Source organism: Sceloporus occidentalis, unplaced genomic scaffold, assembly GCF_023333645.1.
Source record: "Sceloporus occidentalis isolate IW3139 unplaced genomic scaffold, rSceOcc1.0.p SCAF_2, whole genome shotgun sequence".
NCBI lineage: Eukaryota > Metazoa > Chordata > Lepidosauria > Squamata > Phrynosomatidae > Sceloporus > Sceloporus occidentalis.
Window position 1 is genome coordinate 199,651,526 of NW_028316982.1, and position 13,860 is coordinate 199,665,385.

Sequence of the window (13,860 nt, forward strand, 5' to 3'; positions counted from 1 at the left end):
GATAGGGAAGTTACACAGGATGCCAACCCAATCTAGCCTCATTTCAGGGAATTGCTGAGAAAGAATTGCTGAGAGAGAATAGAGAAAGAAAGGTAAAACATCTCTAAGGGGCTGAGCAGACAGGCCAGAATAGCATGGGCTGAGCCCGTGCTATTCTATCCCATATTGGTCTTTTCATTGGCAGAGGATGGATGGATATCTGCAAACCCATCCCTTGCACTGCTGATGTATGTAATCATGTTGCCACATTGTTGCTTCTACTGAGAACCCCCTCCCATTGTGCATCTGATGTGCAAATGTGGCACCTGGCTTCACCCATATAGCCAGGTGCCTCGTTTCACCATCAGACATGGCAATGCAGGGACTTCTCAGTAGACGTGATGGCATCACAAAGTAAGGAGCACAGGAGGCCATTTAAACAGCCAGGGTTTGCCATATAGTTTCCAGGAGTCAAACTGACTTGGAGTAAAGGCTGTTTACCCTGGGATTGGGCAAGATCCCCCAATGTGTGTCCAGTCTGCCAGGATCCAGCCCAATCCTGGCTCCTGTATTGTCTAAACACAATGATGGATGGCAGGGGCAGGAACATGGGCTTTTTGGCCCATGAAGACAACCTCTAAGATCAGTTTATATCACAGAGGGTTCTGGACAGATGGACAACAAGGAAGAATACTTTGGATCCTTCTAGTTATCTAATACTTACTCTTGCCCAGTCTGAGGCATTCTTGACTTTTCACTGCTATGTGTAGTTACACAGCTAACATGAAGCTGATTTTGTGGGTTCCTACAAATCTGGATCCTTGCCAATTGGGAGGCTTCTGGTCAGATGGAAGAGATCTGTATGGTGAGCCTGTTTGTGTAGTTATTCATGCAATATAGGCATGCAGGATACCACTATGCTGAACTGGCTGATATCCTGCTGAGTGTCACTGGGAAGGAGGGCTGTTTTTATGCACAATATAATAAAAAAAATTTTTTTATTTGTATACCGCTTTTCCATCTGATCAAAGCGGTTCACAATACCATACAGTACAATATAAGTAACGTCTCATTCTGTCTCTTTGTGTTACAGTAATTGGTGTTCATCAATACGTCTGGTATCTCTGCGATGCATAGGTAGGTGTTGCAGTGTTGCTTAAATAAGTATTAGCTTTATTTTTTTATTATTATTATTTAACTTGATGATGACTGGCATGCAATAATTTGATTTTTTTTTTCTTAATTTTAAATTATGTGACTGTTAAGATGATGTATTTATGAAACTTAACTGTGTAAAGAGAATAAACTTTAATAAAGAATATATATATATATATAAATATATAAAAATTCTGGTGGCTTGGTTTGAGGAAATCAAATATGGAAACAAGGGAACAAACCCTAATTTGTTTGGGGATTTTCCTTTCCATTTACAGTTCTAGTTACTCTGAATTATCTTTTCCATTAAACCTTTCTAAAATGAGGAGCTCATTTTAATGCGTATATTTTATGCGATTTTATATTAGATATAGATGTTTTAATTGTTTTGAATTTTGTTGCAATTTTAAAGGTTTTATCTGTGAGCCACCTTGGGTCCCTCAGGGAGAAAGGTGGGATATTAAATAAATAAATAAATGAGCTTGAGATTAGCAATAGCAAGTACATTTCTATACTGCTTATCAATGCACTTAATAATAATAATAATAATAATAATAGGATTTATTTATATACCGCCCAATCACTGGGAATCCGAGCGGTTTACAACAGAGGGGATAATAGACAGTTCCCTGCCCTCAGGCTTACAATCTAAAAGACACGACACAAAAGGAGAAGGGAATGGTGAGGGGGGGAGGGAATCAGGTCCAGCATTCTTCTCTCCCTCGGAGGCCTGGACCAAGGCAGATGGACCGGAGGGAGGGCTCTGCTTCTTCCAGGCAGGCCTGGTGGAGCTAGCCTGCCTCTCTCTCCCTCAAGATGGAGGATGAAGGGAGGGCTTGTCTTCTTCCAGGCAGGCACTTAAGCACTCCCTAAGTGGTTTACAAAGTGTAAGCTAATTGCCCCCAACAATCTGGGTACTCATTTTAGCGATCTTGGAAGGATGCAAGCCTGAGTTGAGCTCTTTCACTGGTATTGAACTTGCAAACTTATGGTTTGTGAGTGAATGGCTGCAGTACAGGCATTTAACCACTGCGCCACCCGGGCTTCTAATTAAAAGTGACCAGACAGAATCTAGGTAGCTACAGGAAATAGAGTTGTGATTTTATAATGGAGAACATATGCCACTTTTAGCTCCCAGACCAATGGAGAATATGTGGCCCTCCAGATGCTTTGGACTTCAGCTTGCATCAGCACCTACCATTATGGTAAGAGATATTAGCTGTGGTCCACAGGATCTAGCCCACCAAAGATTTCCTATCCAACCAAAAAAGAAAAAAGAAAAGAGGGGGGAATATATAAAAATTGTTGAAAAATATAGAGGGAGACATCCTGTGATCTTAATGTGAATCTTTTCCCTAATTCTGTTTTGCAAGACTGTGGCAAGTCCACTAAGCGTTTAAAATCTCGAAACAGAATTGTGGGAGGAATGTCTGCCTCCCTTGGAGATTGGCCCTGGCAAGTCAGCCTTCAGGTCTATGGTACCCATCTGTGTGGAGGGTCCATTATCACTCCTGAATGGATTGTAACAGCAGCTCACTGTGTAGATGGGTAAGTCCTCAACAATTTCTACCAGGCTAATTTTCTTAACATTTTCCTAATATTTGTAGAATTAGTAGAATTATAGTATTATTTCCTTAGCAGAATACTACAAAAATGTATCTCTTGGAATTTTGTGCAGTAATTCCGATTAATGAGTTCATGTTTGCAAGAGTGGTTGATTTGCATTGAGTTATTTTAGTCCTGTTGAAATAGTGTGGAAGATGTTCATTTGAAATGTCCAGATAGCAGGGCTGCCCTTAGCATAAAACAGAGGGAGACAACTATGTCAGATGGCAGATGTGGGGACAGGACCAGCTGCATTTGCTCCTGAGCATAGCTTTTCCAGCCCCTTGAACCTAGACCCTCTTTTGGTGGACCAACATTTTTCGTATCATGCGGGCTGTCCTGCACCCCTGAACTAGACTGCTTCCCTAAAAGTAGCAAAAAACACTGTCATAAATAAAATTCATTTGCCAGTTCAATTTGTTTCTGGGTTTCACATGGTGGAGGTGAGAGTATGTAGCATCTTTTATTTTGCTTCAGACAACAAAATGTTTTTGGGTTGGCCCTAATAGGACCAAATGTGTCTAGTGTTCCATCTAAACCACACTGCACTATGCGTAACTTTTCTACTTTGGGTCAGATATTTTCAGGTGTTTTTCTTGCCTTCCACTTCTCTTTGTAAAGTCTTAAGAAATGCAGTCACTCCACCACAAAGGATGAGTCTCTGTTACTAATTTTTTACTAATAATTAGAGTGCTAACCCAGATACGGTATGTCATTTTCCTGATAACAGCGTTTACATTAGGTGTTCAGACTGCAACAAAATGGTTTATGCTAAATAAAACAAAACAAAAAACAACATGCTACCTTTTATTCCTTTCTGTAGCGCATATTCTGCTCCACACTATTGGAAAGTTTTTGCTGGAATTTTGAGACAGCCAGAAATGATTTATTCAAAGGGACATAGAGTAGAGAAAGTAATTCCACACCCAAACTATGATTCATCTTCTAAAACAAATGACATTGCCCTTATGAAGTTACAGTCTCCTCTCATTTTTGACGGTATGTATTTATTTAACTATTTATAGTTGTGTACATTGGTTTACCATCTGCATGCTCAGTTATACAAAATTTATTTATTTATTTTATACCCTGCTCATTAGCCAAAAGGCTCTCAGAGCAGATTACAAATGGTTAATTAGACATTTCCTTGCCTTCAGGTTTGCATTCTAAAAAGAGAAGACACAAAAGGAGAAGGGAATGGCATTGGGGAAGGGGAAAAGTCCAGCAGATCTTTTCTGTTTCAGAGGCCTGGACCAGGGCAGATGGACTGGAGGGAGGGCCCTTTTTCTTACTCTAGTTAGGCCCAGTGGAGCTGGCCTGCCTTTCTCTCCTTCTGGATGTGGATGAAGGGACATACATACTGTATTTAAAATAAACTGAAAATGGAGTATTCTATTCATTTTTCTGATTCTGACATTCATAACAAGCATGATGTGGGTAAGAGAAACTTGGGGCATGTCCACACTAATACTTCTTTAGCCACTATGGCTCCATCTGTCTTTTTGAGGCAGCTAGAGGCCAAGAAACAGGGGGTGGAAGTCCTGCTCCCGGAGGGGGGAAGCCCTGCCTCCTGAAGGGTGGAAACCCCTCCCCCAAAGGCCAGAAGTCCCACCCCAGAGGCCAGAATTCCCCCCCTCTGGCACCAGGTAGATTTCAGCTGGGGCATGTGGCCCCAAAAAGGTTCGCCATCACTGGACTACAGTATTAGAACAGGATCTAACCTGGTTTGTTTGCCATATATTTTCTATTTAGTAAACATTCTGAGTCTGCATGGAAGAAAGTCACATTCTGCACAAAATGCAGATGAAATAAAAAGTGGCAGTACTACATATAGCAGAGATGGAGAACATGACACTCTCTGGATGTTGGTGGATTGAAACTCTCATTTGCTTTAACCCTAATATAACCAATATAAGGGATGATCGGAGTTTCAGTCAACAATCTTTGGAAGATCACAATTCCCTGTCCCTGCTATACGAAAGAATTGTCTACATTCACTCCATTCACTACTTGCAGAGTAGTATCTGGTGTTTTCTCATTCTCTCTCTCTCCCTCCCTCCCCACTTCTCCTTTCATGCACTTTGTGTGACATGAAAGATAAGTGAAGAGAACAACAGCTTTTACCATAATTAATGTGACAACATCATTAGTCACATCTGTACTTCAGTCAAATGTGTATAGCTTGATGGATGAAAGTATTCTATCTCATTTGAAATCTTCTCTATCCATGCTTCTTAGTTCTACTCTGGGGAATAAATTACGTACAGCAGTTATGTCATTAGGGTCACACTGACCTTGAAAGTCTTTTATGTTTAGACAGTTATTCTGGGAACTTCCTATCAAGCTCTGTGTCTGTTGAGTTACTGATTAACAGTATGTTCTTGCTTCATAGAATTTATTCGACCGGTTTGTTTGCCCAATCCTGGAATGATGTTTCAGCCTGGCCAACAGTGTTGGATATCTGGATGGGGAGCATTGCGCCAAGGAGGTAAAATCTGGTGCTATCAAAACTTGGATTTTGTTTTAATTATTCATCTGATATTACAAAAAAAATAAATTAAAATCTACATGTAATTTTTAAAAAAACGTTATGAATGGGATGGGATGGCCTGGCCATCCCTTTTGCCAAGCAAATTGCTTGGTTCGTAATTTGTTTTTCTATGAACTGATTGTTAAAAGGTGGTTTCTTTTACACTTGTGACCACTCTGACCCATTCTCAGAACTTTAAGGAAATTGGCATTTATTTGCCAAGGTGCCCTGACTGAAGGGAGGGGCTCATCAAAGTGTAAGTGCAGGAACAAAGTGTAAAGTGAAACGAAAGGAGAAATAGAGAATCAGCTGAAGGCTGGAAAGTTTTATAAGGTGGTGAAGAGCCACTCTTAAGATCAAGTGTGGAGCAGCCATTGCTGCTGCTGACCCATTCTCAGAACTTTAAGGAAATTGGCATTTATTTGCCAAGGTGCCCTGACTGAAGGGAGGGGCTCATCAAAGTGTAAGTGCAGGAACAAAGTGTAAAGTGAAACGAAAGGAGAAATAGAGAATCAGCTGAAGGCTGGAAAGTTTTATAAGATGGTGAAGAGCCACTCTTAAGATCAAGTGTGGAGCAGCCATTGCTGCTTTTAGAAATGTGTAAGTGTTCATATCCACCTACACCAATCTGATGCCTTCTAAATGTCTGTGATTACAGTCCCATAATTCATAACTATTTCCTGGGGGAGGGTGTAATAGAGACTCAAGTCTCAAAACATCTGGAAGACTCCATTATGCTTATCCCTCTTGTAAATGAACCCCAATATTATACATACATCAAGTATCCAATGATCTCGGCTTTCAAAACAAACTAAACCCAGATATGTCATTATCTGGAACCTCTTTCTGTTCCTGAAACTAGAGTATGTAACCATGTGTTGTTTTTTAATTAGTTACATGCCCAGATTCTTTTTGAAAGGCAAAGCTGGAACCTTGTATTACCTTGAACTCCTTTTATTTGTTCTCAAATCCATTGTAAATGTGTCTACATTTTATGGATGAAAATATTAATAGTTAGTATTTGTATGGCTCATAATGTGCTATTCTTCATTATTTTCCAACTTTAGGTAACACTTCGAAAGTACTGAATGCAGCAGTTGTACCACTGATAGATCCTGATATATGTAATGACAAATACATCTACAATGGACTCATCTTGCCAACCATGATTTGTGCTGGCTATCTAAAAGGAAAAGTGGATTCTTGTCAGGTAATGTCTCACTGTTTGTGGATGTGAAATAGTTTGATTCTAGCTTTCACTGGTGACTGACCTCCATAGTGGATGGTGGGTTTGAGGGCAGGACAACCAACAGTAAGTGGAGATAGGAATAACAGGGAGAGCTAATATCAGTATGCAGACCTGCAGGCAAAAGCAGGCATGCTGCTTTTCCTTCTTTGTGTCTCTTCCCATTCCCCACTTCTTTGAATTGTGCCTGACATTGGCACAAGAGCTAGCAGGACTTGAAGCAAAAGGAGTGCAGTGGAAGTGACGTGGGATTCATTTCTGGAGAAAAGAGAAAATATAGGGGACTCTGGCAAGTAAGAGATGCTACTCCCACCTTTAATGAAATAATTGCCTCTTATATTTTAAATTCTTGATATTAGTAATGGATTATAGTTCATTGGAGTAAAGAGATCTGCCTAATTTAGACGTATATGTCATATTACATCTTAGTGAACTTCTTATCCAGATGCACATTGTCTTTTTCTTTTTTTTTAACCAAACATTCTCTTTTGGAACTATCTAAAAACTATAAATAAATGCTTTCAGAAAAGGTCTGCTAAAAGTTTAGGAGTGGTTGTAGCTCATTTGCCAACTACATTGGTGCTCCTCTATTTTGACAGATTATTACCATTCCTAAAATGGCCTGTGCACTGTCCAAAGACCAGAAAGACATAGGGTATGATCTCAGATATGCATTCTAAAAAAACATAATCCCAAAGGAAAAGGGTATGAGGAGAAAAGTGGAAACAAAGAAATTCAGTTCCCCAAACTTTCTGGTTACATATGACAAAATTGAATGGCCACCTAGGGGACACTTTTGAGAGAGGAGAAACCATTGAGAGAGGAGAAACCAAATAACAATTGATCCCAACCAAGTCCACATAGTAAAAGTGTACAGAACAAATGAAATTTAAGAGGGGGGACTCGTTTCCTGCATGAACCCTTCCATGTTGGTTCACAGGATCCATGTGTAATCAGATCTTTTGCAGTCACAACAAACTGCTGGGAGATGGTAGGTTGCTAGTTCAAATGCTACAAAACTTATTATGTTCACACTCTCAGTCCATTCTGTTTACTAGGCAAGGTGCTTAATTCTGCACTAGGCAGAGGAAGATTTTTGAAAAGCAGCCTATTAGTGTGTTAATAGTTAATATTAATAGAACTTAATCCACCCTACACACTTAGGTCCTCTGGGAAAAATTTACTGCAGCCTATTAGAAAGAGATTGGGAGCAGTTATCCAAAGGACCTTTTCATCTGCCACTCCCAAACTATGGCATGGCCTGTTGAAAGAGATCTGGATCATTACTAATTTTGACAGTTTTAAAAAGGCTGTCAAGATGGATCTCTTCCGACAGGCCTTTCCTGAATAACTCACTTGGTTACCCACTGATATGAACTATCATAAGAAGAACACCAGGATGCCCATCTCTCTGTTGTTTGTTTATTTGTTTTTATTAATCTTGATGTTATTTTATTATTGTTTCTGTGAATTATAGGCTGTTGGTTGGAGGGAGGGATAATGGGCTTTATTTTATATCGCTGTATTTTACTGTATATTTACTTCATTGTTATATTTTATTGTATTGTAAGCTGCCTCGATCCTGATGGAGAGGCTGGGTAAAAATAAAATTTCCATTCTCATCTATTAATAGTTCCCAGTTCACTCATGCAGTTTGACTGCATGGAAATGTAGGATATACTTAATCTGCAGTCTCCACTGTGTCCATTCGTTTGGAAACTCCTTAAGACAATGGTCTGTCATCTTGTTTGTTGCATTGTAAAATGCTTTACATGTTGATAGTGCTATGTATGATCATCATGACTAGCCATTTGTTCTCCTTTCACTTATACACTTTCCTAATGGTGGCATCAATTATAGTACAGTATCTATAATTGATGCCACCATTAGGAAAGTGTATAAGTGAAAGGAGAACAAATGGCTAGTTATTTAATATTTTATGGTTTTATTTCTACAGCTAAGGACAGGGGAAGTTGCTTGTGGGATTTATTTATTTATTTATTTGCTTTGTGTGTCAAAATAACTTGGTTAGCTTTAATTATTTGGAGATGCCATTTGCTACTCTGCTTCAGGCAGCAAAATGTCTTGGGTTTGGCTGCTCACTGCATGTGCAAGCTGACATGAGAAGCACATACCCAATCTGTAGATCTGCTAGCTGTTACTGCCTATCAGTAATTAAACTTCTGTTTTTGCACTTTTGCTCTATGTTGATATTGTAACCTTTCATTGTACTATACCCCCTTTCTTTGAGAAATTCATTTTCAAGTCATTATTATTTGGCATATTGGTTATATACATATCTAGATTGCTTGTGTAGTCTCCCAGCTTATTGGAAACTTCTTCAAAGTTAACTATGATAAGATTGCCATAATTTTATGTCTTCTGTTTTGTTTTAGGGTGACAGTGGTGGTCCATTGGTAACTTACAGAAAAAGTTTGTGGTGGTTAGTTGGCGACACAAGTTGGGGAACAGGCTGTGCTACTCAGTATAGACCTGGAGTTTATGGTAATGTGACTGTGTTCACAGAGTGGATTTACAGAAATATGCAGGTAACCACCCCTTCCCGTGTGCAATCTCTAATCAAATGCTTTAATAGTGTATTCTGTCTTCTGGACTTAGGTTTAATGGTCAATTATCTCAATATAAAGTTGTGATAACAGTTTAGTCAGGAGGCATGAGGTGTGGGGAAAGGCCTCTCCTGACTCGTTTTCTGTTTGCTAAACCAATGCTGCTCCAGAGGCAGCTGGTGTCTGTTGCTTTGAGGAAATGAATGCATGCTGAATTTTATGGAAGCTACTCCATATTCTATGGAAGCTACTTAAGGTACTGAAACTATTTTGGAATTAGGGTTTAGCACCTTGTGTAGATTCATTGCTCCAAACCAACTGGTTGTCATTGTATAGCTTCATTGCTCCAAACCAACTGGTTGTCCCTGTACTGGCCAAAAGAAGAACAAACCAAGGGTTGCAGACCCAGTGAAGCAAAGTACTGGGTTAGTTGTGAGTTCACAATGGTGGTTCAGATTAGAATTTAGAAAACATTAACTTTCGAACTGGAGCTACCAGGCTTGATTTCCCCAATCCCCATTTACCAGGCAGCAGCTGCCACCATCAATGCCCATTTCCCTTTTGCTTAGGAGCTTGCCAACTGACATTCCCACCCCTTCCCATGAGCAATCTCTGTTGTGGCAGGCAGAAGTAGGGTCCTTTCCACACTGGAAATCACCCAAATGAGGAGAGTGGTGGGAATGTCAGTCAGCAGCTCCCTACATGATACAGGACCAGACCCCCATTGATGGCAGTGGCTGCTTCCCAATAGGTGGATATCAGGAAACTTTCATGATCCCTACATGTTGCTCAGCTAGAGAATACACAGGGATTATGAATACCAGTTACAAATACATAAGTCTAGGTGAAACATTTGTAATTCCCTAAGAGGATTTCAGCCCATAACTCTTTTCCTTTTATAGAAAATTCAAAGGTGTATTCAGTCCCATCCTTTGTCACCGCCTTCACCTTTTCACAAGTTGCTATATTCCAAGAATATATAACATAAAAGGGACATTCCATAACACATAAAGGGTATCCCTGCCCTTTCCCCCCTCTTTGCCTTCAGGAGGCTGGGACATTATGAGTAAAGAACCTGTGATATTGGTTGGATTCACTGACAGTACCTGCTTCAGCCTCTTGATTCTTCATCAGTCTTGATGTTAATTCTTATATGATCATATAAATCAGGAATAGGTAACTTGCTGGAGCCAAGGGGCCTTATTGGATCCTCTTCCAAAAAAGAAAAACTCAATTGGACCTACACTGTTGCCAGATTTTCTGCTGGTGCTGTTGTTGCAGTGGACCCTTGTTATACACTGGGATTTGGTTCCAAGATCCCCCATGGATAACAAAATCCTTGGATGCTCAAGTCCCATTAAATATGATGACATGGAAAAAGGTGTCCCTTATAAAAAATGGAAAATCAAGGTTTGATATTTGAAATTTATACCTTTTTTAACATTTTCAATCCGTGTATATAAAAATCCATGTATAAGAAGGGCCGACTGTACCTTCATGTTGCAGGAAGGTGCCAGAGTGCCATCCTTCACCACCATGTTCTGCAGAGTGGAAAACGTGTTAATTTCCTTTCCAGGAGTGGGAAGTGAAGAGGGGGGTTGTGATGAATTTGATGGTGGCTGCTGCTGATTCTGGAACAGTAGGAATGACATCAGGACTATGAAACAGAAGAGTCAGGGAGAACCCCATGCAATTTACAGAATTAATGTTGCCCATTCTTGATGTAATGTCCCCTCTAAAAACACGTGAATTCAGTATTTTTTGGGCAGGAGTTGCTGACTTTCATTGTTTTTATTAACAGGCAAACAGACGATGATAATACTTCTCTGCCATTTGTCACCATGCGGAATGATTGCTATGATTTTTTTTGGATTGCTTCAGTCAGTGATGGATTGAATTACTTTTTTGGTGTTTATTTTTAATTCCTGTACTAAGTGCCTTTTTTAAAAAAGAAAAAAAATGACTTCTTGGGTCCTCAACACTTCATATAACCTGAATCTGTATGAATATTTTGATGCCATTTGCACTGTATTGACTTCATATCAAGTGGATTATCATCTCTAATGAGGACCTAACAGTCAGGTGGCTAACATTCCTTTTATCAGATACTTGCTGATTTCCTTTGTAAGGATTCTCCGCAAGTTTTTAAGATATATTTTTTAAAAGAGATGCATTTGTACATTGCCATTTCTACCTTTGTCTATAGAATGCAAGCGTAACTGTTGCTGTGTTCTTGATGCTAATTTTTAGTATATACGATATGAACATCTGGGCTGCTGGCTAGCCCAGTTCTCCAAGAATGGAGGAAATCACATAATGAACATCTCTATCTAACATAAGGGTGAGAATCCAGTTGGTGACATATGCTGGAGTAATCATTTATTATGCCAGAAGATTTCCTTCAGTCTGTTGGAAGGAAGTATATAGTACCTCCTTGCACAATAAAACCCCAAGTGCAATCCTAGTGTCAAGGTTGCCAGATCACACTCTCATAGACAATCAGTAACTGGAGAGTGGGGAACCAGGCGGCAACTGACCTGGAGAAAAGGATTAATCATTTCACTCTCAGACCTCCAACATACTCATTGGAGGTCTGGAGGGGATAGTGGCTACCTTTTTCTGAGTGGTGCAGCTGCAGCCAAAGGTACTTGAGAACTCCCCAACCACTGATTGGTTGAGGAAGTGTGCACTGGCACCTTCAAGATGAAGCAGCAGAAACCTGGCAGAGGTATGCTGGCATAGTTTTCCACTCTAGCAGTGGAATGTTACTGCTAGGTGAAAAAAATCACATATATTTGGATGCCTATAACTTCTTATGCTCTTTTTAGGTGTTAACCAATTTTGAATTGAATTGAATCCACATTTTTCCCCAATATGCAAATATAACCAATGAATCTGTCAGCTCTAAAAACTCAGTAAATGAAAATTATGGAAAACTTGACTGTGGAAAGTACAAATAACCACTTAAACCTTTAACTACCTCATTTTGTAAGATATTTGCAGAACCTGTTAGTATTAAGCATGAAAATATCTGTTTTGTTTTTTAAATTAATATATTTATATAGATTGATGGTTTTAAATATGAAGGTAGAAGAAATAAGTAATGATTATAGATAAATTGGATCAACAATTTTTTTCCTCTGATTTCTATGGATTAAATAATTTAAAAGCTGCTAAAGAATGCACTTTCAAAAACATGTTTGTTGCAGAAACATCTGTTTCAGGTTTTGCAAATGCAGTAAGTTATATATTCATATTTCTTGAATGATTATTTCAATCAAACACATGGATTTTGCAGAATTGTTAATTAGTTATGGCATTGCTTTTAAGTAGTCAAAGTTTGTTGTTTCTTAGCTTCAAAAATGAAACACAACATGCCTCTTTTACAAATGACAATAAACTTTTTACAATTTCTTGGATTTCTCTGGCTAATTCATATTTCCTAAGTGCTCATTTTTGGTCAAACCTACCTGGGGCTAAAATCCGGTATCAGGGTGGGAATCATATGGTCCTGAAGATGCTTTTGGTCTGCATGCCAGTGGCGAGGAACAGTGGGACATGGAGTCCAACATTCTCTGAAAGCTGGATAATTCTCATATTCTGTTTTGTTAACTGCTGTCAACCTCCACTTATGGTGACCCCATGAATGAGCAACCTCCAAATCACCCTGTCATAAACAGCCCTCTTCAGCTCTTGCTGAACAGAACTGAAGTCTCTCACCTGTGCCACTGCTACAGCAAATGCTGGTGTGGGCAAGAAGCTTCTTGGTCACTACTCAACCTGCTTCTAAGATTGCAGCTCCAAAAGTGACCAGGTTGAAAAGGTCAAGCTTCACCCTGGTGAGGAAGGACTCTCAATCCTTTTTTGCTAGGGTGGAAAGGGACACAGCCATGGTGTGTGTTGGGGGTTTACAGAGACCATGTGCCCTGGACTAGAGACTGCCACTGACAGGGAAAGGGAGAGATTTAAATTACAAGAGCAGCTCCAAGGTGAATGACTCTCCAGGAATTGACTTGATACTCCTCCCTCTCCTTCACCAGAGACATGTCTTCCCTACACAGCTTCAAGTTTCCTCCCCCACCATACACATACCACAAACATTGCTTCTGTTAATTCTTCTTGCAGCTTCAGCCTGCCAGCCAAGTCTCAACAAAACTCACAAAGCTTAAACTGTTGGAATATTCCTTTAAATTGTGTAGAAAATATTTGGACTTACAGGATGTATTCATATCCTGTGAAACTATCCTAAAAATGCTGAGTCAGAGCACATGACATGATGCATGTTACTGCAAAAGATTGCATCATGCTGTGGGGCAAAGGATGAGGAGTCATATCCATCACAGTATATAAGTGTACTGAGAGACAGATCATATTGTGGACTAGAGTGGTTGGTGATTTTGGATTGTGGAGTTGTGTAGTTTGGAGCTGTATGCTGAGTTACAACAGGCAGCAAAGTTGATGGAACTCAGTGAGGAGAGTTTAAATACAGTGCACCCTTGGCTTACGCAGGGGATCTGTCCCCCCCCCCCCCCCCCGTGTAAGCCAAATTCCACCTATGCTCAAGCCCCATTCAAGTGAATGGGGCTCGTGCATGTGGCAGCACACTCACACCACAGGCACATGCCCCATTCATCCGAATGGGACATGCCACCCCGTGCGCTTCTGCACGGCTTTGCACATAAGCTCAAAGCTGTGTATAGCGCGCCTGCATATAACGCAGGCGCACTGTACTTGTACATATTGCAACACAAGATAAAGAACCTTCAAGGACTTGGAAG

General features: G+C 40.0%; 1 protein-coding gene across 2 annotated transcripts in view; it reads left to right on the forward strand.

Annotated features, from left to right (window-relative positions):
• TMPRSS2 (transmembrane serine protease 2) overlaps positions 1-12,409 on the forward strand; it is a 37,119-nt gene extending 24,710 nt beyond the window's left edge. For both annotated transcript variants that reach the window (XM_089511973.1, XM_089511974.1), the window contains 7 exons: positions 1,073-1,116; positions 2,508-2,682; positions 3,563-3,738; positions 5,132-5,227; positions 6,337-6,479; positions 8,912-9,064; positions 10,884-12,409. In XM_089511973.1, the coding sequence (XP_089368099.1) occupies positions 1,073-1,116; positions 2,508-2,682; positions 3,563-3,738; positions 5,132-5,227; positions 6,337-6,479; positions 8,912-9,064; positions 10,884-10,898 (802 nt within the window). In that variant the 3' untranslated portion in view covers positions 10,899-12,409. The remainder of the gene's footprint in view (positions 1-1,072; positions 1,117-2,507; positions 2,683-3,562; positions 3,739-5,131; positions 5,228-6,336; positions 6,480-8,911; positions 9,065-10,883) is intronic.
• The last annotated feature ends 1,451 nt before the right edge of the window (positions 12,410-13,860 follow it).